Genomic DNA, 23,735 nt, shown 5'->3' on the forward strand with positions numbered 1-23,735 from the left:
ATTTTGCGTGTGCGATGTCGTGTGCAAACCTATACCCGCAGAACAAAAGAAGGCAAGCTTGCCTATAACGTCCACAATACATCGTATCAGGATTTGGTTGTTATTGTTCCAACAAGAAACAAATTTGCGCAATCAGTTTGAGGATAGCACTGGAGCAAAACCTGTCTTGAAATTAGTTCGGGATGTTCGAATATCCAGGGTTTCAAGTATATATCCGTGTCCTACTCGGAGGAGATAGGCGCTGAGTTGGCCATTGAGACCAAGATAGGAGAGCTTGCAGGAGTGCGTTTTTTAACTGCACGCCTCTTGATGTCGCTTGATTTGCGTGGCTGGCATCTCCAATTGGGATGGTCGTTGTCGTGCTGGCGCTTGAGCTTCATGGCCTCCAATTGATACTGCATCTTCACTTTCTTTTCAGCAGCAGCCCACATTTGAGCTATAATGGACGCTAGCATATATTAGTCCGTGATTGGTTTCTAAAAGTCGTCGGCTACCAATAAGCCGGGTTTTGAGATGAATTGCACTTACAGATTTGGCCAAGACTGGCATCCGGATATCTCTCCTTGACAAGGTGGCGTTTGTCACGGCGGAAGAGGATGAAACAGTTCGGTGGCTTCGTGATTTTTCTATTTCCCGGGCCGGCTTCAACAAGAGCTCTCTTTCCGAAGTTTGATGCCCGATCCGAAAAGTTTGGAATCATCAGCTCCCATTTCCGAAGTGGGATTATTGTGCCATGTTGGTAAACGACGGTGTCAATGTATATCAATGTCTCGTTAGATGCCATATACTCCGGGGGGGCAATCTTGTACAGGCAGAAGGCTGGATCGTAGACAATGGAAACATCGGTCCGAATCTCATTCCTGCAAAATGTTAGGACAAAATAGTGAGGTTGAGTCTTAACTTACGCGTAGTTGTGCGCAACTCTTGCAAGTCTTCCTGGTCCCATAGAGTCCACGATTTCCTTCGGGAGAAAGAATGCGGGCATGTTCTCGTGTATGGATTTGAAATAAAACTCCACGGAAGATCGAATCTGAAACATGGCTGTATCATTGAGGTTGTCAAAATCACCTGGTACTGAAGGTGTTGGAGGTGTTGAAGGTGTTGAAGCCATATTGTTGAGTTTGTGACTGGTGATAGTAGTTTTTTGGGTTTGACAAATGGCTTCGCAAAATCGAAACGATGATGGTGTACGATGATGGTGTACGTTATCGCAAATTGAAGTGCAAAGTAAAGCTGGAATTTGTTGGTTCTTGATCAGAATGAAATGTTGGTGGAAGGGTAGAAGTGAAAAGGTTTCCGAGACAACAAATATTATTGTGTGTGAGGAGTAGCTTGTTTAAGACCACAAAATTATAGCAGCCAGCCGAAACAAAAAGACCCCCAAGGTAACGTTTTCAGATAACCTCAACTTCACCGACACTTCTTCATCCTCTGAACGCGGAAATATTTTTGAGGCAACAGAAGCTCTACACAGCATCTCTTTAAATTCTGAATACATCACCATGGAATCATCCAACCCCATGAGAAAGGGAAAGACTGGGAAAAGCAAAGATGCTTTGTTTCCAGGAGAGGCAAGCACTTCGTTCAGGAGATGGGACAAAGGAATATCCGCAAGTAAAAGTGCCCAATCTGATTATTAAACACAAACTAAAAAAAAAAAGCGAATGCTTCAAGCCTAAGAAAATGCTCCGGGTCGTTTCTTGGTGCCATCATGCGCAGGATGGAAATGAATTTGGTTCACCTACTGAGCACCATACATGTTGACAACATTATGAGTGGGAAGATGAACATAGATCGAAGATTGTACACTTCCTTTGAGAATATTTGGAAAGAAACAGAACGACTAAAAGTCGACCCTGAGTTGTTCCCATCTATAAGACACAAGAAGTACTTCTGGTATGTTATGGCGGGCCTTGCAGAAAAGCTGGAAGGAGTCCGCAATATGCATGAAGCTTGGTCCAACGACAATCAGTCCTCATTCGAGCTTCAACCGATCAATCTGAACTCACTCGACGACAGCCCTATCAAGTACTGCGGGGCATGCGATAGAATATGTCTCCTTGAGCTTCACAGCCTTCCATTACCGCCAGAGACAGTAAAACAACGAGGACTTGCTCTGTTAAATGGCTTTGATCTTGGAATGGGGTACATTTATATTGACTTCGACTGGTTGGACAAATATAACAGAGAAAATATAACTTTCCCCGGACAGGACAACAATATGTACAGAATTCCTCGAGCCAACGAGGTTCCGTCCGAAACACTTCAAGATACTCGCGTTTGTCGGTGGCGATTGCAAAACAAATGCTGGCAATGCAGAGAAACCTGGGTTGAACATACGCTCGATGAAGATCATGCACTGGAGCCGAATGGACCAAGCACCAAGAAGACGTGGACGAAATGGTTCCGAAATTTGAATCAATCGTTTCGCTCCCCTCGTCGGAAGGGTATTAAGTCGAACAATTTTACCATTCGCCAACGAATCCCCCCTACCGCTGGAATGCTCCTGCGACGAGCAAGGTTCATGTATTCTTCTATTGAACGACGCTACGAAACTGTAAGCTTGGAGATAGAAGTCTGAATAAGTAATTTATGATCTAACGTTGCTAGGAATACAGAGATAAACTCAGAGAAAAGAAAACGGTAAAGTATTTCGGCCCCAACAAATGGAACGCAACACTGAAACATGAAAGAGTGCATTTCAGCTGGCTCAAGCCACAGGCGAAAATTATCTTCTTCTGAAGCAGAAAGAAAATCGCGTAGGAAGGGCTAAACTCCCATTTTTGGCTGTATGTTTCCACCAGACAACACATGTTACAACCCTCTAACCGTTTTTTTTAGCTTCGCACAGCAGGCATTGTAGGGACAGCAGAGAGCATAGAAAGCTTGTCACTCGCTGTTCGGTCTTTTCAAGGCCGGCTTCATGGCGACGGGCTGGGATTACCGCTTGTAATGGAAGTCACAAGAAAAAATCAACCAAAAATGGCATGATAAACGGCAATTCTTAATGGCAATTCTTAATGGCAATTCTCCATTTATAGTTTGCTGGTTCTATGTTACTTTTTCTATGTAAACTGAGGGTTGTGGCTGGAAATAAATAGTGACGCTGCTTTAATGGCGTGGCGTTGAATGGATCACTTCCTTTGTTCTGTTTTCATTCGCTACCGACCGAGAGACACGCCCACTTCACCTTGACAACTACATAAAGAATCGTTTCTCCGAAGATAAAACATCACAAGCAATCCTGTAAATCTTTTCAGCTCAGTTCAAATAAATATCTTTGGACTTTGACCAACAGATCTTTATTATTTCGTCCACATTTCGCGATAACTTCACCACCATCGAACCTTTACCAAAATGACCGATCCAGGTCACCCGAATAGGTTTGACGATAATGCAACTGTTCAATCAAAACTCGCTCAGCACATTCAATATCTTGATTGCACGACTACGCTGAACACCATGCCATTGACAACGCCTACCACGATGCGTCCATTGAACTCTTGGATGGCTTTCCGAAGTAAATATATATGAGTGAAATACTACCGGTCTGGGCTAATGTTACCTAGGCTATTATGCAAGAATGTTTACCGACGCCCAACAGAAGGAGATTTCGACCTACTTAACGACGCTATGGCAACAGGATCCGTTCAAAGCGAAGTGGTCGATCTTAGCCAAAGTCTACTCCATTATCCGGGACTGCCGCGGAAAAGCGCTGGCTCCTCTGGACAAGTTTCTCGAAATTTCCTGCCCAGCAATTGGCATCATTCCTATTCATGACTACCTTCCCAAGCTGAACTGGGTTATGAATATCCAAGACGATGGCAGCAAAACTCTGATCCAAACTGGCCCCCCGGATATGGCAACTATGGAAGACCAATTCAAACATACTACAATGAGCGAGAGTGAGATCATTGCACTTTGCATCAACCGTGGTTATATGCCAACTGCCAAAGAAGTATTTCGGGACATGGACAATAATGGCCAGCGGCTTATGGCTTCGCTCCCTCAGTTCAACCCAACGCCAGCTAAAGTTGAGTTCCTCCAAAACGTCTCCAAGGACCCTCTTGGCATGGCAGCAAAAATTTTCGACCTTGACAGGGACCACCCTTATTTGGAACTGAGCTTCCCGTCATTGATTTGGACTGGGAGAATGACGGATATATACAACCCACCAGACAACACGTTGACTGTCGGCAATGGAATGGACAACGAGTACTACAACACTTTTGACCTCAGCAATCCAGCACAGACAACTGAATATCTGGCAAGCCTGGGCTATACGCGCCCACTGATTCAACTACCACGTACGTTTGTGCTGCTCACTATCACACTTCTTTCCCCGCTAACTTCTGTCAGCTATCGAACGCAGCGAAAGCTACGCGCTGGAGGATTCGTTCTAGAAAGCGCTCGCCACAGAGTGCTCGGAATGTTTTGGTTGTTTTAGCTGACGACCTCGAAGCATGAAACATCAGCATTCCATCCCTGCCCTTGCATCATGTTTTTAATGCGAGAAGTGACGTCCAGATAAAGAACGCCAAGGAATCTAGCTCCAACCCTGTCCCACAACACCTTTCCGCATCAGTCGCGGGGCAGTCTCCACCTAACCACGCCGTCAACTCCTTCCCGCACCTTGTCCCTCCACCGTCGATCCACCATTCCACCACCATCCACCACCAGCTCCTTAATTCCGATGCTAGGTCCCCATATTTACCGTTACTGGTGCTTCCTTCTCCCCAAAGCCGTAAATTATCATAAACCTCCACCACTATTCATTCAGCACACACACGCCGCTTTTACTGTCTTGGCGACGCGTAGATCTTTGCCGCAATGCATGAGACATCACACCGCAGCAAGTTGGTTGTCCCAATAAAGAGACTTGTCACCCGATGCACTATTGGCCCAGTCTCGGCCAGACCCTGCAGAGATGCGAAGGAAGGGTCACATCGCGTTAGCGTGCATCGAAAGATCTGACATGTCCTCTGTCCCCACTCCGTATCGGAACTCCCAACTGTTGATTTAGTACGTCCTGCATGAGTACGGTGTACGGTGGAAAGGGGTGGGGCGAACGCTCGAACGATCGAAGGTTTGGACCCTGATGTAATTTTTGAAATATTTCCTGTTTAGGAATAGCGGAATGCGTTTCGGCGCCTGAGCTCAACGTTAACTGCGAAGCGGATATTGAGGGAAAGGCATGGAGGAGTCTGGGAAAGTTAAGGAAAGTCGCTGAAAGCCAGGGAAAGTTAAGAGGAAAATCAGGGAAATTTCGAGAGGAAGCCATGGGAAAGACGCGCAAAGTCAAGGGGCAACGCCGAGGGGAAGCCAAGAGAACATCGGGCAATAGAGCTACTAAATACATGTCCCTGGCCTTGTAAGTAATTCTGTACATTAATCGTGTCGTCGCGCCCGTACGAATTCCTATTCTTACTGCTCCATTCGTCTAGCCCATATCGCAACTGTTATCTCATTCTTGGTACGAGATCTTCCTCATCTCGCCCAGCCGCTGTCTCGCGGAAGCCAAATTATTCTCGAGTTGCAGAATCTCAACCTATCGACGGTTAGCATCATGGCGTTTTCGCGAAGCGGGTTTCGGAATCTTACCTGTTGCTCCATTTCTCTGACCTTGAACTCGTGCGCTCCCAGCTTGCCGTAATCAACTCGTTCTTCGTCCTGGTCACGGTCCTTGATCATGCTCTGTACTTGCCTGACAAGCGCTCTGCATGCGGCACCGACAGACTTGCTAGCTGTCTCCAGTGTCTCTTGGCTCTTGCTCATGAATCCAGCCTTGACTCGGCTCGCAGCTACGAGTTGCGCAGTAGAGGCCGCAACATCGTTTGATGCAACAATAAGTTGTTCGGGGCTATTGCGACCGGACAGGACTCCATCTGCAGTTTCAATCAGAGTGTTTGTGGAGCTCGCCACGGCCTTTGCAGCAGAGATGAGACCTTCAGTCCAGCGATTGTTCTTCTTGTAGAAGGCGGTGCGAGACGACGACCCCCGACCAGCTTGCACAATCTCTTGCTGGGTTGCGGTGGCCGCCCTGATTAGCTGCGCGATGGCATTGGTAAGTGCTAATGCGGCATCGAGAATTGAGTCATGAATTCGCAGCTCGTACGTCGAGTATCCATCCTTGGGCTTATTCTTGAGTTTGGCCAGGCGTGCTGCTGCTGCGGCGATAGCATCAGCGGCCTTGGTGAGTTCATTGTCGACAAGATCTCCCAAGTCACCCTTGTTGTTCGCCAGTCTCCCGCTGCTGGGTGCAAATGAGTCAGCAAGCTTGTTCAGCTTTTGCAAGTTCATCTGGACATCATTGTTATTATTGATGACGACGTCAGTTTTCTGCATAGGGTCCATCCCATCCAGACGAAAACTCTGGAGGCCACGGAAGAATTTAACTGTGGATTGAGCAGATTGTCTGGCTGAATTTATTAGTTGGTCGGCCTTTTTGTCGTCCGTGGCCAGCCTTGTGAGTCCCTTGGTATTGCTTAGAACATCTGCAATAGAGCCAGCAAAGACGTTGGTGGCGCGGATAATCTCCGCATGTGTGCTATTAGGGCCATCGGCGATGAAGTTATTGAAAGAAGTCGCAAACTCAGTCGCACTCGCAGAGGCTTTCTCGACCTGTGATAGCACGTATGACGGAGACGCATTCTGGTTTCCCGCTTGCATCGAGGAGTCGAGCTCGTAGAGAGCGTCGTCTACGCGTTGGACGCCACTCTGAAGGACAGAATCAATAATGTCATTGATCTTCGCGATGTTAGAAAGTAACACCGCATCAATCTGACCATCTAAAGCATGGTCTGTTTCTCCTTGGGATAGCTTGAGCTCGTTAAGTTCAATCAAAGTCTGGTCCATTCCCATCTTCATGATCTCCAGCTCATCTTCCTTTTCTCTGAGCAACTGCTCGAGGTCACTGTCGCCTTCCCTATATTTGGTTGACATGTCCTGAAGAGCACGCGACTTCTTCCGGAGGGCATCTTCAAGGTCGGCCATCTCACGGTTGTACTTTGAAAGCATTGAGGAGAGCTCGTTGCCCTTGCTAAGCTCTGCATTATCAGCACGGTCAAGAGCCATACGGAGTTCTCGTTTCAGCTTTTCAAGTTCTTCCCGGTTGCCACCGCTCGCCCGATCCTTTTCATGTAGCGCACGGTCTCGTTCGCGTATCATATCTGCAAGCTCAAGGTTCTTCGTCTTGATTTCGCGTTCAAGCTTTTCCCGTTTGTCAATGGCTTCCTGTGCCGAAGCTGCCTTGAGTTGCACGGATTTGAACTTCTGAAGGAGATCAAGATGCTCTGTTCGCAGCTGCGAGTAAAGTTTGGCCAAAGCTTCGTACTTTGTTCGCCATGTATCCAGCTGTTCTTGCAATGCTTTGATTTGGTCGTCTTTGCTCGTAATTTGTTGACCGTAACTGGCTTGGATCTGCTGCAGTTCACTTTCGAGGGCTTTTACGCGCTGATCATACTGTTGCAGCATCAGCTGATCACGTTCGTACTGTGCCCTCGCATTTAAATTTTCTTGCTCAAGCTCTGCCAGCCGTCCTTGGGTCTGCCATTGTGTCTGTTGCTGCATCAGCGCCTCTTGTTCTCGGCGTTGCTGCTCGGCAAGTTGGCGCTGCTGCTCTTCAAAGTTTTGTTGAGCTTGCAAAGCTGCCTGCTGCTGGGCGTATAGCTGTTGGGCCTGCCTTTCCTCCAATACTCTCTGTTGCTCCTCGTACTCCTTCTGTTGGCGATTTTGTTCGCCCTTCCAGAACTCACTGATGTCATCCGGCTCCTCGTTTTTCGGTGCGGCGACAGGTGTTGGTTGGCGTTCCACTTCCTGCTTTGGGCGTTGTGGCAAGCTAGGTGCGTTTTCGTCCTCGGCAAGGAGATTGGGCGGGCCTTGAGGCAGTTTGGGAACTGTTATTAGGCTTGTGAGATATCGCAAGTTGGAGCACTCATAGTAGAACTTAATCAACCGATAATGCTGAGCATCGTACCGGCTCCTTAGAGGCTCGAGAGCTTCATCGTCACCGGTTGTTGTATGCATTGCGCGAAGCATACTTGTAACAAACTTATAAATCCCATAGCTCTCCTGAACCAGTGGTACCAGGGCTGAAATCCGACATTCATTGTTTGCGCCACTCTTAAAATGAGAGAAAATTAACTTCTGGAACTGCTCAATCTTGTCCTGTAGCTGCATGAGGTCTGTAATCGTCTCATACCCCTCATTTGGATCATTTATTGACTTTAAGCTGATGTACTCCTCATACTCAAAAGTGCCGTTGAATTCTGGATGCTGTTGGTGAAAGGTGAGCTTTGCGAGCAGGAAGTAGACGTATTCTTTGATCAGCGGGCCATAGCCTCGGAGCCCTTCTCCAGATATTCCGCGATTCAAGCTGTCAATCCAGCTTCGATTTGCCATAGATTCCCGAAGTGTTATGGGATGCCCTTCTTGTAAAACTTTGTGTACTGTGATGAGTGCTTTGAATGTCTGAATCTCGTCCGCGAGTATAGGTTGCCTGTAGTTTGTCACTATTAGCAGAATGAAAAACGAAGGCCACAGAGATATCTCATCATCTAAAACTGAGCAGATCCCGGCTGATATCATATTGTACTCACACCTTCATCCCAGCCCAAAAGGACTGAGAGCTCCTGTGGTCCCATGTATACACAATACAACTCCTCACATGCTTTCGTTTGGGTGCCGATTCCTCAATGCTGGTGGCTTTTCGGATATTGATAGACAGTTCGCTCTCGGACCTATATCGCATTTAAATTAGTTTACCTTCGGGACGATTTAAACCTCTTGTCAGAGATCTACCAAGGCAACAAGATTGGGGGTAACAGACTTCGCATTGTCGACGTGTCTTGCTGTTTGTAGTGACATGTTGAAACTGCAGCAGCGGAAACACCCGCGCACAGGAAATAAAGTGCAGTATACCAACAAATGGAATGGAGGATAGTGGTATAATCGGCCGCAGTTTGCTTATATTGTCTCCGTGAGTGAGGCCGCGCAATACGTGAATTTGGGAGCGAGGCTCAAACGGCAAGCTCCGGTCCCCATCATGACGGGGTGTGGGGCAAGCCTTTTATTCGCCTCCGCGTTGCACTCACCACCTCAACTTCAGATGACACCTTGCTGGCTGAGGAGGATCTTCCTACCCGACGTGCGTCATCGCCAACCCCACGTAATTTCTATCTGGGCTGTGCATGTAGTCAGAGACGCCTATTGAAAAGTCCATGATGGGAGGGGTCACCTATTTCCTTTTCGTCTATGTTCTTGGTGGCCTTACCTTTCTTCCCCTCCTCGTGGTGGTGCTCATCCTACACGCTTACCTAACGTTCCCCGTCCGCGAGACCCCGACAGAGGTGCCAGAAGCACCGAGATGCAATGGCCTTTTGCGGGATGGCGACCGAGCGGATGCTGTTAGATCAGCTTCCAAGAAGTTGGATGAGAAGTTTCAGCCTCGCAGCTCCCAAGAGTCCGACGTAGCTGCTGGGTATTTCGCCGTTTGCCGCGAATATGTCCCTGGAGGCATTAATGGCAAACCACCGGAGAGAACAACTCCCACGGGCTCTGCAGTTGTCACCTCACCGAGCCCAAGTGTATACCAAAGTATGTACCGCAGCATATTCGACCGAAAAAAGGACTCCAATCCATTGGATATCAAGGGCGCCGGGAAGCCAACCAGTAAAGGCGGAAATGTATTTTATGTTGTGTTAAGGTATGGTTATAAATTGGAACGGCAATACAAATTTTCACTTGTACTGTAGCTAATAATTTGCTAGGCATCAACATATCCTACTCTTCGACACTGAGGAGCAACTCGAAGTCCGCTATGTGCTATCCCTGGCACACCACGATGTCAGTATATATGGCGGAGGCGAGGAAATACCAGATGGGGAGCTTTTTATCAAGCGAAATGCCATATGCTTGACCCGGAGAGCCGACGTTGGAGAAATGACACCCGACGGAACACCTTCGGAACCTTTTTATCTATTTACCGATAGCCTTTCTGAAAAGGAAGACTTCTATTTCGCATTACTGAAAAATATGCAAAAACGACCTGAAGATTCAAACAATGTCCCCAAGCCTCTACAGTTCGATGTCAAGCACATTATTGAATTGGTTCAACGGCTACATTCATCCGAAGAGAATATGCAGATACGGTGGTTCAACGCTATTCTCGGAAGAATATTCCTCGGCATTTACAAAACGCCGGATGTTGAGGCCTTTATCAGAGCCAAGATTACCAAAAAGATATCGAGAGTGAAGAAGCCTGCATTTCTGTCCAAGATTATTATTCGGAACATTGATATGGGTGAGGGGGCCCCATACATCACCAATCCGCGTTTAAAAGACCTTACCGTCGACGGCGACTGTACGATTGAAGGCGACATACTTTACACAGGTAATTTCCGCGTTGAAATAGCCGCAACTGCAAGGATAGAACTCGGTTCAAGGTTCAAAGCCAGGGAGGTAGACTTAGTCTTGGCAGCTACCGTTCGTCGCGTTGAGGGGCACATGCTTCTTAGAATTAAGCCGCCACCAAGCAATCGTCTTTGGATGACCTTCGAAACCGCTCCACGAATAGATATGTCTATCGAGCCAATTGTCAGCTCCAGACAAATTACCTACACTCTGATTCTCCGCCAGATAGAGAACAGGATCAAGGAGGTCATTGCCGAGTCCATTGTTATGCCATTTTGGGACGACCTTGCGTTTTTCAATACGGATGGAAAGAAGTGGCGGGGCGGTATCTGGACAGACAGCGAACTTTCTCGACCATCACAATCCCTTGAAACAATAATTGCCGAGGATGGAGATGTAGACGAGCTGGAGCAAGTAGAAAATCAAACTTCTTCTCCGTCTCTTCCGCCGATGGAGAAGAGCATAAGTACCCCAACGCTGGAATCCAGCCCTGATGTAGAGTCTTTCGCTCGGAAAACAGCCAAGTCGGTCTTCAACCTGGGGCCCTCCAAAAAGAATGCTTCGTCTACTAGTGTCGAAACAATGTCATCAGTACCTTCTAGTAAACCAAAATCGATCAGAAAGCACTCATTCGCGAGTGCTGTTGTAAGCACCGATAATACCAACATCGACGCGCTCAAGCTCGAAAGCCCCTCAGACCATAGTTCAGCGGCTTCTACCATGGCTGCTCTATCAGCAAGGTCACCTCCACCTTCAGCAACGGCCAGCCCTGTTGGGTCTCCATCTAAGCCTTCAAGTATAGTGAAAACCAAATCTGGCAGTATGTCGTCGTTGTCCTCACGAGAAACAGATAATATCGAACGTGCGGGGCTCGACTCTACGATTTGCAATGGATTGAGAACAGCAGGTGGAGAGAGCCTCAAACTAAACCGGCACAAAGGCGAAGAATCATTTCCAGAAAGCCCCAGCAGCCTATCTGATAGTTCCCACGCTGAGTCAATACGCCCTTCTCACCTGGGCCTTATCAGCCAAGAAACAAATGGTTCGCTGAAGGTGGTGGATTCAGAAGCCGGAGCTAGTGTTGGCAGAGGATCAACACCAAAACGGAATACTCTTAGCGCAGTTGCCAACGCAGCTGAAAGTGCTCGGAAATGGGGATTAAACGCGCTACAAATAAGCCGAGACCAAACAAAGCTCTCCATGGCTTCTGAACTCGGAAGTGAAACACCCGATTTGACGCAGCCAATGGGCCGCGGGAAACCATTACCGCCCCCTGGCACACCTTTACCTCTGCCAGACAGAAGGACCAAAACTGCGCATATCCCAGTTCCAAAACGCAGTCCACTCCCCCCTCTGCATCTGGCCCGACAACCGTCTGAGGTCAAGGCTCGAAGCTCCACATCTTCCAGCACGCCCCATCAAGCCCCGCCACTACCTAAGCGGCATTCTCGCAATGACTATGCTGTCTCGCAAGAAGGTGTACTTGTCGTCGCAGCGCCAGACTCTGAGCCGGTGTCCCCCACAGACGACTCCGAAAATACTGCTATCTCTCGTTGGAAAGGCGGCGATAATGATGACGAAGCCGACGTCGCGGTGCCGGATCACGAAAAAAACCACTCTGGCACACCAACAAAGGAAGGTCCCCTCTTGCCCGCAAATGTACTAGAAGATACCGAGAGCCTGCACAACCCATCCAGCGGGAATGGCAGCACCAGAATTTCAAGGTCGTAGAAATTGTATATGTCAGTTCTACATTCTGATCGACCTCCAGGAAATTCCAAAGTACACCCTGCATTGCGCGACGAAGCCTTGGCCCTTTACTCCCGCGATACGCGGCAATGTGATCTTATTATCAACCTGTGCCTGGAGAAATAATTCAAACGGAATTCTCGCACCCCTCTTGCGACGATGTTGCTACTTCTTTGTCATCGTCATGTCAACCAGCTTGTCTCGGCTTGACTTTGGCCACTAGGGAAATTAATGACTTTCGCAAATACTCGTCCAGATATTCCCACCATCAGGCCCCTTGGCAAGTTCCATTTATATTTACCGGAGTATCACTTGCAAGGAGTCTACACTACAGATGCAATGGGTGAGGCTAGATGGGAAGCGACCCCCACACAGACAAAACTGACTGTACTGCTTGTGTTTATCTCCTCTGGCTTCATTATCATTAATTACCTTATAGTGAGCGGTAGTAAAAGTTACTCCGGCAAGAGATGTTTGGAGGTTTCGTAAAAAATATATACCCTAAAAGTGAATACAATAACAGTGAAATGACAATAAAGCCTACTCCAGTACTAAGATTATCCTTGGAGTTTCATAAATCCATTATTGGTGGTTGCGACATTTTTCTTGGCTTATTGCTAACTGTGCCTGGAGATTACGTGGAGGTGGAGACGCTAACCAATAAAGTTTAGCGACATTTTTCAGAACGACCTGGGTAGCGGGGTAGGCTTCGAGTGAGCTAGTCCAGCTTTCTCAAAAGTTTAAACGCGCGCCAAGTTGGAGGTTGTCTGTATTATTATGTATTAAATTACAAGAAGTATCCCAAGTTATAATTTAACTCGAAAGGTGCCCTACATATATTACAGCCAGGCATGACTGCGCAGTACTATTATTACTGGCCCTGAAGTCTCAGAAATGTTGGCGGGGTTGTTTATGGAAAGATAAACTGTGAGTGCACATTTGGCTTGAGGGCCTTGCACGTGTGTGTATCCAGTTACCATTCCAGGTCTTCATGGCCGCTACTATCTCCTTGCAATCTCTCCATCAGACGCCCAGCGACTTTCCGCTCCGTCGTAAGTCTCGCCTTTTCTTTCACTCGCGAATAAAACACCGGACAATCTTTGCTGTCGCACCTGACTTCATCAGTCCAGGATATATTGGAGCAGCTTCGGCAGACACTTTCCAGTTCCTGATACTTCCTTTCCATAGCGGTTAGCCTGGTCTGTAAAGCTAACATAGATGATGGGCGATTTCCAAGGCATGTTGGGCAGATAGCAGCGTTGGATTCGAGCTTGTCTTGACAAACGAGACACGACGATGACTTCATGTATGATTCTAATGTCTTTTTGTTGAATGGAACATCTGCTGGCTGGCCAGCCAGTTGCGGGCCGACATCTACGCGCCGAACCCGTTGGACCTTGGGCATTTCGTCGTACCAACTACGAACGTTCGCACCCACAAGGCTGAATATTCGCTCCAATGGAGGAATCAAGTTTTTTGAAATGTAATACTCGGAGTCAAGCTCATTGTGGTCGCTTTGTAGTAACGTCTCGGGAGCGACGCATCGATCAATTAGTCTTGCACCTGGCTCTCCAGTAATGACTACGTATGGAACTCGCTCACCGTGCTGGGGCTCAACTCTGTGATCTTCTAACATGCGCTTTATGCTGATGAGTGCACCAGGCGGCGGAGGCCCTTTATCGCTGTAGCTTCCAAGTCTCACTTCTTTCGCGAAGCAAAAATCCTGGATTGACACTGAGCCTGTCATTATCTTCTCGCACTGTGCTTGAAAGTAGTCTTTAACTTGACTGAGATCTGCAGATCGGAAAAGAATCTTCAACGCCTTCTCTTCGATTTTTTGTTCAGCTGGAGTGCCATCCCGTCTAACAGTTTCAATTCCTTTGGCATCGAATTTCGGTTCTTGTTGGTCCTTTTTCTCATATTGGAAGCCGACGTATCGCTTCTTTGCCAGAAGCACACAGGGAAGATAGACTTTCTCAAATTTCAGCTTCACTGGTCGAGGGTTCATATTTGTAACCCTTTCCGCAATCTCATTCCCAATGTCAAATGCTTGGTCCTTGGTTCTTCCTTTGAGATAGATGAAGATGCTATCAGTATCTCCATAGACGACTTCTGCGCCCCAACGCTTGACTGAGTGTACGAGGGCAATCGCCTTCTCCAGTGTCTCGCGTGCAGTCTGGACAATACTATCTGCAATTTCCACACAAGGCATGCGGCCTGAAAAAGACGCCGATGTGTAGCCGTAAGTAACGTTGGCTATTAATTTCAGGGCTAGCTGCCTATTGTTTAAAAGTTTCTGGGTGGTTTTGTCGTTTACGTCAAATTTCATCCCACTCTTTACCATTACTCGTGTCTCCAAGATTTCTCCCAGCATCTTTGCAAGCAGAGATTTCCGAATTTCGGGTTTGGTGTACATCATCCCATTTGGAGAGATATTGATGAAGTCCTTCAACAGCTCCAGCAATCGATCCTGTCGCTGATATTCGGTGAAGCCCATTTTACCAGTCCCGCCTCGCCAGTTCACAATTCGCCCCATGAATGTCGAATAGCAATAATTGTAGGCGATCATCACACTTGGATACAAACTCTGGAAGTCCAACACCAGCAACGGGCTGGTATAAAAGGCGCTCTGAGGCTCCATAACTAGTGGAAGACACTCCAATGCATTTTGTGCACCAACTTGTTTTCGACTGGGAGACACTAATACGAAATTTTCTGGTTTAGCAATTCGGAACATAAGAGATTCCACCTTGAATTGCGAGCCTCTTGAAAGCACAGAAAAAAAATCCACGCCCAGCAAACGTGCTTGCTCACTGGTCCTTGTAATAAGCTCACTCTGGTCCAATATTGCGAGGTTAAGCTGCACCCGACACAAATAATACTCAATGACCTTTGCTAGGTCTGCGAATTTTCCACTGGTATACCACATAGTTAAATCTCGCCAGGCATAGTGGGGAATTCGGCGATGTAGCAGGTGGAATACCACATTCTCCATCGTGTATTGCAGCAGGTTGAGTTCGTTCCGCATGGCTCGCCATATGTTTATCATGTGACGTCCAGTCACTGAGATCGCTGAGGTATGTCTAGATCCCCATTTATCGCTGTCTTTTTCAGAATGTCCACGAGAGTGTGTGTGCATGCGGGAGAGCTCCTCACAGAGATCATACTCATACTTCAACTTTGCTCGTTCAACCAAGTAGCCCCATGAGCAATTGTGAACTTCATAGCCCGTTAGAATATCCGGGTCATTTGCTCTTACAAATTCGACGATTCGAACGAGGAGGTCAAGCTCCGAGGACTCTTCGAAGACGTGGATGGGAGTTTGTTTTGCTATGTTCCTCGCCGTTTGGCCATTCTCTGACAAAGCAACAATTCCTCCATGGCTAACTCCGCCAGTTCCGAGGTTATCAGGATGGTCTTCACCCAACTGAAGATTCCAAAACACGCACTGTATTTCATCTTCTTGTGGATTCGGGGCTAAATTGCCTCGGGTATTGATATGAACTTCGAGGCTCATTACACTCATATACTGCGCATTGTTTTGCAAGGTTGATGTATTATGTGGCTGGGTATATTGAAAACCGTGCTTATTCGTCTGTGTCGGGCCCTCAATTTGTGAATGGGCACTGTTTTCAGGTTGCAGACTAGGTTGTCTGCTTGACTTCAGGGTTCCTGACTTTGCTTTCGCCAAGACCTCCTTACGTTCCCAGTCCGCTACATCGTTAAATGCTGGCGCTGGCTTTCCAATTTCCCAAACTCGTAATCTGCACCGTTGCTGTCGATGTTCATATATATGCTTTTCACTTGGTTTGTTATGTACAATCGCAGGCTTTTCCCCTAAACTAGCAGCCGAGCTACCTGTTTCGTCAAAATCCGGAAGAAACGGGACAGTCAAACTCTCAAGCTTAAACTCTTTGCCCGCCCATTCTGTAGGTCGCTCGGGCACATCTAGCTCATTGCCATAGTAAGGACCTTGATATATGACAGGTGGATGGAGGGTAGGGGTGACTGTTTCTTTCAAAGGCGGTGATTTGGCGAAAGCCGCGACAGATTTACTTCGAGCGACCCAGTTTGTGTTCCTTAAGTCCCAAGTTATACTTGAGACCAGCTTTTGTTGCTCGCTAGGGGATGCAATGCGATGTGCTTCTGATTCAAGTTGGGTCTGTATCGAACGGGATGTAACACCGAACAGATTTTTGTTTTCGTTAAAAGAAGTCTCTCCTTGGTCTTGTGAAGAGCCGTACTGCGAATGCCTAAACACCGTGTCTATTTCTTGTAGATGTATGGGATCTGGATTGGGAAGAGGCTGGGGGTCCAGTTTACCACTGTCGACATTGTGGCGCGGCAGCCTTTTGCCCAAGTTCAGAGTATGAGAAAGGCCATTGACAGTTGGCAACATTAGTAAGTTATGATGATCTCTTTCCGAAAGTATGTTACCCCGATTTCTGATATTGCAGCTTCCGTTTTCTGCCATGCTTCCATATCCTGGAAGTGCTTGGTGGGGGCGCGACTCAGCAGCCGAGAACGTCGATTGGATTGGCGCAATAGCAAAGTCAAGTTTAGAACGTTTGCTGTACCCTTCATCAGAGGGGATCAGAGTTATTGATCGCTTAAGACTTGTTGTCTTGCTTCCCCCCAGTGGCGTTGCCACCTTTATATCTCGGAGCAGCCCTTCGGCCGTAGAGTTCGAAGAAGCAAGCTCTAGAGCAGAAGTAGGGGTTGCATCTCTTCTAGGTTCATAAATCCGTGCTTTTGTAGGGTGGTGCTCTCTGTCGCCCAGTTCTATAAGCGAACATGGATCCTCAGCTTCGTGCACCCTTGGCACATTGTTTAGTGGCACAGAGTTGTGGTCAACTGTATGCTCGGCTTTGAAGCTGCTAGTCGCCATGATAGGTGGTGGATCCTTTTTCTCCTCCGACTGTTCAATGTCACATAGGAGGTCGTCATCTGAATCATATGGGAACTCATTCTCATCAGAGATATTAAAGATGCGGTTCTCGTCGACTTCGATATTCCCAGCTATGAACTCTTCCTTTGGAAGTACTGGATTTTCCTCGGGCTTCATGCCAAGAATTGGACCAAGATTTTCGGGGTAGAGGTCTTCCACAGATTGGAAAGTAGTATTAATATCATCCTCGTCCGGCTTCGGCTTAATGTATGTGTCAAAGGATATATTGGATCCATCGCTCTTGGCTCGTTCTTCCTGTATCCTGCTATGTACAAGCTCCATGTACTCTTCCTCATGCACCCACCGGCCTTTCTGAGAGCTTCGGGGACCAGCAGACATTGAAATTAAAACTTCGGGGGGGGATGCGTTGCTTCCAGGTTCCACAGCTTTCATTTTGGCTTTGCGACGCTTGGTTTCATCTCTCCACAATTCCGACATGCTATGGACCAGCTTTTGATCCGGTGGAAGCGGATTTGACCGCTCAATGAAATCATGATGGAGCGGTCTCTGGACAATTTCCAGCCTATTAAGAATGTCTTGTACCATGATATCCACCTCGAGAGAGCAATGGCTTACCCTCGGGAGTTTGGCTTCGCTTATGACAAACTCGGCAGGAATAGAACGATCGTGCCAGAGGTGTGATAGCCTATCTAGCTCCTCATACTTTGGAACTGGCCCTCTAAAGTATACCTGTCGGCTGTCGATATAGCCGCAACCATATAGGTTGTAGTCAGTCATCCATTGCATAATAAATTGCAAATGCGCTTCGTAGGGTTGGAACACTCGTTTCATAATGGCACCTTGCCTGAGGAGGTCGGCAAGACGAGTCATAACCACTGGGTCTAAGGCATAGATTTTGAGGTAATACTGATATCCAACATGATAACCGTAAAACGGAACACCTTTTACCAGCGTTATACGAGCAATAAACCTTGTTCTGCGGTCATACACGCCCCTGCGATAACTCACAGCAAGTGCGTGGTCAATCGAAAGGTGGAGCCTATGGATGTAGGCACCGACTAATATCACAATATAAGACTTTATCCTAGCTTCTCCAGGGCGGCTGAGGACTTACCTTCATCAGATGTGACCTGGCCATTATAGTCAATATAGATATATGGGAATGCGCCATGTATATGGGCACAAACTTTTTGGCCTGTTTCAGTAGTCCCAAAGACTCTGACGACAGGCACTTTTGGTTCGTTGTTGATTTCAGAAGGGGCCACATCACGGCGGAGTTGGGGGTCAAATCGAGTTGGGAACGCTTGGTAATGGTCAATACAGTTCAGCCGCACCCTGAACAGATCCATCCCGAGAACCTCGCAACGAGGTTATCAGTCCATAGTTGAACTGGAGTCTGTAGTGTTGAATGCGCTTGTGTGGCGCGACGCGTTCGTCCTTATCAATTGAAACTCGAAATCACGTGCTGATAAGGACCATTATATCCCGCCCATATGATCTTTGAGGAAGCAAATACACGACGAGACAGTTTGAACCCAGACTCAGATATATCTCCTTAAAAATGCCACCTGCTGGAACTCAGCCACTTAAGCCTCCGGCGCCATCCGCTGCTTCGAAAGAAGCCAACGAATATATCCCGTCTTTCATCTCCAAAAAGCCATTCTACATTGGGGAAGATGACCAGAACGATTATCTCGAACACCAGCGGCTACAGAAGGCGCAATCCGACCAGTCAAAGTGGTATGATAGAGGCAAGAAGCTAGGCCCTGCGGCGACGAAGTTCAGAAAGGGTGCATGCGAGAACTGCGGGTCTATAACACATAAAACGAAGGAGTGCCTCAGTCGGCCAAGGGCGAAAGGCGCAAAGTGGACAGGGCTCGACATCCAAGCCGATGAAGTTATACAAGATGTCAATCTGGGTTGGGATGCAAAGCGAGATCGTTGGAATGGATATGACTCGAAGGAGTATAAGACGGTTATCGAGGAATATGCCCAGTTGGAAGAGTTGAGGACGAAGTCCGCGGCAAATGAAGCAGCAGACGAAGGAGAAACTGGAGCTGATGGCGGCGCAAAGTACGCGGAGGAATCCGACATGGGAAGGCATCAAAGCACATCGACGAGACAGTTACGCATTCGAGAGGATACCGCAAAATATTTATTGAACCTCGACTTAGACTCAGCGAAATATGACCCTAAGACAAGGTCCATGGTGGATAGTGGAGCAACAGCAGATACTGCCGCTGCACTGGTGGCAGAGGAAGGGTTTATGAGATCATCCGGCGACGCTGCGGAGTTTGAGAAGGCACAGAAATACGCGTGGGAGTCTCAAGAAAAGGCTGGCGATACAAATCAGCATCTCCAAGCAAACCCCACCTCTGGCGAATATTATAGGAGAAAGGAGCGTGAAGAGGCTGAGAAGAAGCGATTACTGCAAAAGAAGATGCTGGAGGAAAAGTACGGTGCTTCAGGAAGCACTGTACCCGAAGGCCTTCGCGACACTGCTATTATCGAGTCCGAAAGATTTGTTGAGTATGACGAAACCGGCGCGCTCAAAGGGGCACCGAAAGCAGTGGCAAAATCAAAATATGCGGAAGATGTTTTAATTAATAACCACGCTGCTGTATGGGGTAGCTGGTGGACAAATTTCAAATGGGGTTATGCTTGCTGTCATTCAATAGTCAAGAATAGTTACTGCACAGGCGAAGCAGGGAAGGCGGCGTTCAACGAAGCAGACCATCTTCGTACTGGCGGGGCTCTTCAAAGAGAAGATGCGCCCTTGCAAATAACCAGCCGGCAGGGACGCGCTGAGTCGGAAGCGGAAGCATCAGCCAACAAGGGCTCAGCAAGCCAAGATGCTGCGAAGAAGCGCACATTGGAAGAGATGAAAGGCGATTTGACAGAAGAGGATATGGACGAGTATCGGCGGAAACGGCAAGCTCCAAATGACCCCATGGCTCACCTACTAGGCAAGGATAAGCTTTTGTAATTTAAATGTGCCAGGTGAGCTGTTCGGAGTTTATGAAGCCAAACCATGAATAAAATGCAATCTGAAAGGCGCTCTATACTAGTGTATATTAGGCAATTGTTTCGCTCTATTTGTGAACCATATCACAGTTGTATGAAGCAGGAACTGTTGGGGCGGCTGGTGATTGGGATTAGTAAATAGAAAAAACATATGATGGCCGCAAAAAATATGTGGCCTGCAAATGCAGCAATGAATCTGTACGTTTACACGAGAACAATTCCGTGATAAAGTTGATCATGATCACCCGCCCTATTGGTCTAGGCTGCCTGGTGGTCTACTGGCGCTATATGGCAAATACTTGAAATATGAAAGGTCCGAAGCTATTTAAGCCGACCATGGAAAACGTGTAATTTTGTGAAGCCTTCGTTGGATATTTTGCTAACTCGTCGAACTGATATTACAGTCGATTCCAGATGAGCAGTGCCTAAAGTTCCGCGCAATGGCTAAAACCCACATATAACATGAGTCTTAATTTACTCCTCATCCTCCTCAGCATCATCACCACCGTTCTTCTCCTCCGCAGCCTTCGCCTTCTTGCGACGGACACGGCCTGGGCGGCCACCGCCGAATGGCGAGTTCAAAGCGAAATCGATGTGCTTCTGGGAGTCGAGGCGGACAACGAAAGATGGAACATTGACGATTTGCTTGCCGACACGGATGTGTCTTTGGCGGATGAGAACACGAGCGTGGTGAATGGACTTGGCAAGGCCAAGCTTGTAGACGCAAGTCTGAAGACGGCGCTCCAGGAAATCCTCGACCTTAAGGGCCAAAACGTAATCGAGCTTCATGCGGGACTCGTCGAGGACACCGACGCGAACGAGACGGCGAATCAGAGCGTTACCCTCGAAAAGGCGCTTTGGGTCCTTCTCGTCCAAGGTCAAAAGTTGACTATCGCGATGAATTAGCTTCCAGTATAATTATCGTGGTAGTATTGACGTACCGGGCAGCACGACGGATCTTCGAGAGGGTGAGCAGCACGCGCCACACCTCGCGCTTGTTGCGCAGACCATACTCTCCAACGGTCTTCAATTCGGAGTCACTGAAACGGGGTCAGTCGATTGACAAACGACATGAACAGAGCACGCTCGTGTTCAGTGGCCGGAGTGTACATACAGACGAGCAGACTCGAAAGGACGCCTTGGGACCTTGTAGGTCTTCGAGTACGAGCGTCTATTGTTCCATGTCAGCTTCAGATCTTCGTGGCAGTCTGGGAATGATTGAGGCAAACAAGAGAACTTACGGCGCCATTTTGCTGTTTGTCGAAGAAAAAGTTGGTTGACAGTCTCAATTCACGTTCGGTCTGGGATTGTTGAACGTTCGTAGAAATTGGTGGATCCTCGCTTAATCGAGTGTGCGATTTTAGTGGCCCTAACCCGTTCGGGCTAAGACCCAGGGTTTTCGCCCACCCAAAGAGTCTTGTGAATTCGAGAAACAGCATCACCAACGGTTCCAGCGACAGCGACAATTCCGACCAAACCCACGACAACCCCTTCAGTAACGCCGTCAAAATGGGTCATCCAGCTGGTCTTAGAGCTGGCACGCGCTATGCGTTCAGCCGTGACTTCAAGAAGAAGGTGCGATTCAACAGCTCGATAAATATAGAAGGATGCCATACTAATATTCTGGCCAGGGAATGATCAAGCTGTCCACATACTTGAGACAATACAAAGTCGGAGACATCGTGGATATCAAGGCCAACGGTGCTGTTCAAAAGGGGTGAGTGGCATTGGCATTCGGGGGAACAATATGGTCCAGAGGGACCGTAGAGGGCGAGAATATATTTCTAACTCGCAAATAGTATGCCACACAAGGTTTACCACGGAAAGACCGGTGTTGTGTACAACGTTACCAAGAGCGCCGTCGGAGTTATCATCTACAAGAAGGTCAAGCACCGTTACATCGAGAAGCGCGTCAACCTGCGCATCGAGCATGTGTCTCTTTCCCGTTCAAGAGAAGAGTTCGTCCGCCGCGTCAAGGCCAACGCCGAGCTCAAGAAGAAGTCAAAGGCCGACGGCACCCACGTCCACTTGAAGAGGCAGCCGGCGATGCCCCGTGAGGCAAGGACGATTTCATGCAAAGACAACATCCCAGAAACTGTCGTCCCAGTGTATGTCAATCTCTTTTGGTACTTGTTACTTCAAATGTCTAACTATTTCCAGTGCCTACGAGACGTTTATTTAGTTGCGTCGTTGACTCGGTTATACTTGGGTTTTGCTTGGGGTCTGTGGTATTGCATGGGACGAAATGACTGAGCCATACCATAAAGGAATAAGAGCCCGGTTACTTGAGGCACAGAACTATGTTGCGTGACATGCGTATGTGAGATCATTCAATAAAAAAGTTAAAACATGCGAGGATGAAAGTGATGCATCATGGATTCCTGGACGGCTACAGGAGACTCCTAAGGCAGGGAAGCCTGTCTCGTTCTACTATTCATACGTTCCACTCTCCACCACAAAACAATACCTCTAGAGCAGATATTGCTTGGAAATCAATTACGAAAATATCCTCCTTGTAGTGATAAATTCCATGTTACCCTTTCCCAGCCCGTATGAGATCAAAGACCATCTCAATGCAGCCCCTGTATACCCTTACCATATTGTGCTATTTAGCGTGTACCAAACGAATACTCTGCTCCAAACTCATCGCTAGAGGATCGTCCTGTAAAAGGTTAGTATCAAGCAAATGACATTCCGCTATGTCGTAAATAACCAATATCACCACCCAGTACTCTTCAGCCGTAGGCCCATCTCCGATGCTACGGGAGGAATCAAACTTTCCGTGCCTTCATGGTCACTGCCTGAAATGATATCCATAGCTTGGCTCGAAGAATTGAGTACCTGCTCAGGGACAGGCCCTCTGGCAATTTCGACGCCTCCCATCCCGTCCCTGTAGTTCCACGCCTACAAGGTTATGCGTGTATAGCGATTGCTCTTGATGCACTGCCTACCGTGTTCTACTCGCATTGAGTGATTTTGGGCTCGAAGGGCAGCGTTCAAAACCACCTGCTTCAGGGGAAGGTGCCTAGCTATATTTGCGGTGTATGCCGCTCACAGCGGATTTCAGGGCCTGGTACGTCTCATCTTTACTCGGCTTCAGGGTTTGTGACCCATCTAGCACATTTGTTGCTGTTGTCGATTTCAATGGCTGTCTATCTTCTGGTTTGGGTAGGAGCCGGAGAAAACGTGAGCAGAAAGAGGTTCGACTGGCGACATTGAAATACCAATGTCGCCAGTCGAACCTCTTTCTGCTCACTGATGAGATTCATCAATGCTGGGCTGATGTCCTCGGGCTCTATCAGTGGAACGAAGGGGCTCCGAATGCCTTTGGACTCACGTGAGTCGCAGGACTCGTTCCGGTATTCACGAAGCAGACTGGTTCCTCCACCTAGTGGCCTAGCTTGCCCCCTGCTGCGTGCTGTGATGGAGGGATCGCTCACAAGCTTTGTCTGTGGCCTCTTAGAAGTATCGACAACAGGAAGCTCGCGTTCTCTACGGTTAAGGACACATATATTTTACCTCGCCACTCTGGATCCCAAGAACACCACTAGTACCAGCGTATACAACATAGCCTTCTCTCATGTCACTCAGGCAATGGCGATAATATCAATGTGAGCTCGCCGCTATAAAATGTGATACGGAA

At 47.9% G+C, this 23,735-nt stretch overlaps 9 protein-coding genes across 9 annotated transcripts; 5 read left to right on the forward strand and 4 right to left on the reverse strand.

Moving 5' to 3' along the window:
- Positions 1–64: 64 nt before the first annotated feature.
- VC83_02348 (uncharacterized protein) lies at positions 65–1,258 on the reverse strand. Its single transcript, XM_024466014.1, has 4 exons — positions 906–1,258; positions 529–860; positions 226–448; positions 65–161 (listed from the first exon to the last, which is right to left on the reverse strand). The coding sequence occupies exons 1-4, from the start codon at positions 1,109–1,111 to the stop codon at positions 101–103; spliced, it is 822 nt and encodes a 273-aa protein (XP_024326204.1). The 5' UTR covers positions 1,112–1,258; the 3' UTR covers positions 65–100.
- A 47-nt stretch (positions 1,259–1,305) lies between these two features.
- On the forward strand, positions 1,306–3,165 carry VC83_02349 (uncharacterized protein). Its single transcript, XM_024466015.1, has 5 exons — positions 1,306–1,614; positions 1,662–2,557; positions 2,611–2,643; positions 2,694–2,789; positions 2,842–3,165. The coding sequence occupies exons 1-5, from the start codon at positions 1,503–1,505 to the stop codon at positions 2,989–2,991; spliced, it is 1,287 nt and encodes a 428-aa protein (XP_024326205.1). The 5' UTR covers positions 1,306–1,502; the 3' UTR covers positions 2,992–3,165.
- Positions 3,166–8,984, reverse strand: SLA2 (sla2 Src like adaptor 2). The gene is made up of 6 exons (XM_024466017.1): positions 8,828–8,984; positions 8,598–8,738; positions 5,602–8,497; positions 4,312–5,548; positions 4,176–4,218; positions 3,166–4,120 (listed from the first exon to the last, which is right to left on the reverse strand). Exons 1-4 carry the CDS (start codon positions 8,863–8,865, stop codon positions 5,465–5,467), a joined length of 3,159 nt encoding a protein of 1,052 aa, XP_024326449.1. The 5' UTR covers positions 8,866–8,984; the 3' UTR covers positions 3,166–4,120; positions 4,176–4,218; positions 4,312–5,464.
- Positions 3,358–4,403, forward strand: VC83_02350 (uncharacterized protein; the record flags this gene model as incomplete). The annotated part of the gene is made up of 3 exons (XM_024466016.1): positions 3,358–3,520; positions 3,570–4,307; positions 4,360–4,403. 3 exons carry the CDS (start codon positions 3,358–3,360, stop codon positions 4,401–4,403), a joined length of 945 nt encoding a protein of 314 aa, XP_024326450.1.
- Positions 8,985–9,107: 123 nt separating the features above from the next.
- Positions 9,108–12,921, forward strand: VC83_02352 (uncharacterized protein). The gene is made up of 2 exons (XM_024466018.1): positions 9,108–9,703; positions 9,768–12,921. The coding sequence occupies exons 1-2, from the start codon at positions 9,219–9,221 to the stop codon at positions 12,139–12,141; spliced, it is 2,859 nt and encodes a 952-aa protein (XP_024326448.1). The 5' UTR covers positions 9,108–9,218; the 3' UTR covers positions 12,142–12,921.
- Positions 12,922–18,467, reverse strand: REV3 (DNA polymerase zeta). The gene is made up of 2 exons (XM_024466019.1): positions 18,183–18,467; positions 12,922–18,126 (listed from the first exon to the last, which is right to left on the reverse strand). Exons 1-2 carry the CDS (start codon positions 18,415–18,417, stop codon positions 13,133–13,135), a joined length of 5,229 nt encoding a protein of 1,742 aa, XP_024326447.1. The 5' UTR covers positions 18,418–18,467; the 3' UTR covers positions 12,922–13,132.
- A 162-nt stretch (positions 18,468–18,629) lies between these two features.
- Positions 18,630–20,054, forward strand: SLU7 (mRNA splicing protein; the record flags this gene model as incomplete). The annotated part of the gene is made up of 2 exons (XM_024466020.1): positions 18,630–19,695; positions 19,747–20,054. The coding sequence occupies 2 exons, from the start codon at positions 18,630–18,632 to the stop codon at positions 20,052–20,054; spliced, it is 1,374 nt and encodes a 457-aa protein (XP_024326454.1).
- A 512-nt stretch (positions 20,055–20,566) lies between these two features.
- On the reverse strand, positions 20,567–21,341 carry RPS9 (40S ribosomal protein S9; the record flags this gene model as incomplete). The annotated part of the gene is made up of 4 exons (XM_024466021.1): positions 20,567–20,981; positions 21,034–21,132; positions 21,207–21,263; positions 21,334–21,341. The coding sequence occupies 4 exons, from the start codon at positions 21,339–21,341 to the stop codon at positions 20,567–20,569; spliced, it is 579 nt and encodes a 192-aa protein (XP_024326453.1).
- Positions 21,342–21,534: 193 nt separating this feature from the next.
- Positions 21,535–22,810, forward strand: RPL21A (ribosomal protein L21A). Its single transcript, XM_024466022.1, has 4 exons — positions 21,535–21,667; positions 21,724–21,809; positions 21,892–22,200; positions 22,253–22,810. The coding sequence occupies exons 1-4, from the start codon at positions 21,602–21,604 to the stop codon at positions 22,272–22,274; spliced, it is 483 nt and encodes a 160-aa protein (XP_024326452.1). The 5' UTR covers positions 21,535–21,601; the 3' UTR covers positions 22,275–22,810.
- The last annotated feature ends 925 nt before the right edge of the window (positions 22,811–23,735 follow it).

The sequence above is a fragment of the Pseudogymnoascus destructans genome, assembly GCF_001641265.1.
Source record: "Pseudogymnoascus destructans isolate 20631-21 unplaced genomic scaffold scaffold_5, whole genome shotgun sequence".
Lineage (NCBI taxonomy): Eukaryota > Fungi > Ascomycota > Leotiomycetes > Thelebolales > Thelebolaceae > Pseudogymnoascus > Pseudogymnoascus destructans.

Coding starts and splice junctions, on each gene's coding strand:
- VC83_02348 (XM_024466014.1), bottom strand. CDS start 1,111: ATGGCTTCAACACCTTCAACACCTCCAACACCTTCAGTACCAGGTGAT. Junction 861..905: donor AGAGTTGCGCACAACTACGC/GTAAGTTAAGAC, acceptor AACATTTTGCAG/GAATGAGATTCGGACCGATG. Junction 449..528: donor TGCCAGTCTTGGCCAAATCT/GTAAGTGCAATT, acceptor AATATATGCTAG/CGTCCATTATAGCTCAAATG.
- VC83_02349 (XM_024466015.1), top strand. CDS start 1,503: ATGGAATCATCCAACCCCATGAGAAAGGGAAAGACTGGGAAAAGCAAA. Junction 1,615..1,661: donor GGACAAAGGAATATCCGCAA/GTAAAAGTGCCC, acceptor AAAAAAAAAAAG/CGAATGCTTCAAGCCTAAGA. Junction 2,644..2,693: donor AACTCAGAGAAAAGAAAACG/GTAAAGTATTTC, acceptor GAAACATGAAAG/AGTGCATTTCAGCTGGCTCA.
- SLA2 (XM_024466017.1), bottom strand. CDS start 8,865: ATGTCACTACAAACAGCAAGACACGTCGACAATGCGAA. Junction 8,498..8,597: donor TTTTGGGCTGGGATGAAGGT/GTGAGTACAATA, acceptor GACAAACTACAG/GCAACCTATACTCGCGGACG. Junction 5,549..5,601: donor TCAGAGAAATGGAGCAACAG/GTAAGATTCCGA, acceptor AACCGTCGATAG/GTTGAGATTCTGCAACTCGA.
- VC83_02352 (XM_024466018.1), top strand. CDS start 9,219: ATGATGGGAGGGGTCACCTATTTCCTTTTCGTCTATGTTCTTGGTGGC. Junction 9,704..9,767: donor GTATTTTATGTTGTGTTAAG/GTATGGTTATAA, acceptor ATAATTTGCTAG/GCATCAACATATCCTACTCT.
- REV3 (XM_024466019.1), bottom strand. CDS start 18,417: ATGGATCTGTTCAGGGTGCGGCTGAACTGTATTGACCATTACCAAGCG. Junction 18,127..18,182: donor CCAGGTCACATCTGATGAAG/GTAAGTCCTCAG, acceptor TTGTGATATTAG/TCGGTGCCTACATCCATAGG.
- RPL21A (XM_024466022.1), top strand. CDS start 21,602: ATGGGTCATCCAGCTGGTCTTAGAGCTGGCACGCGCTATGCGTTCAGC. Junction 21,668..21,723: donor GCCGTGACTTCAAGAAGAAG/GTGCGATTCAAC, acceptor TATTCTGGCCAG/GGAATGATCAAGCTGTCCAC. Junction 21,810..21,891: donor AACGGTGCTGTTCAAAAGGG/GTGAGTGGCATT, acceptor ACTCGCAAATAG/TATGCCACACAAGGTTTACC.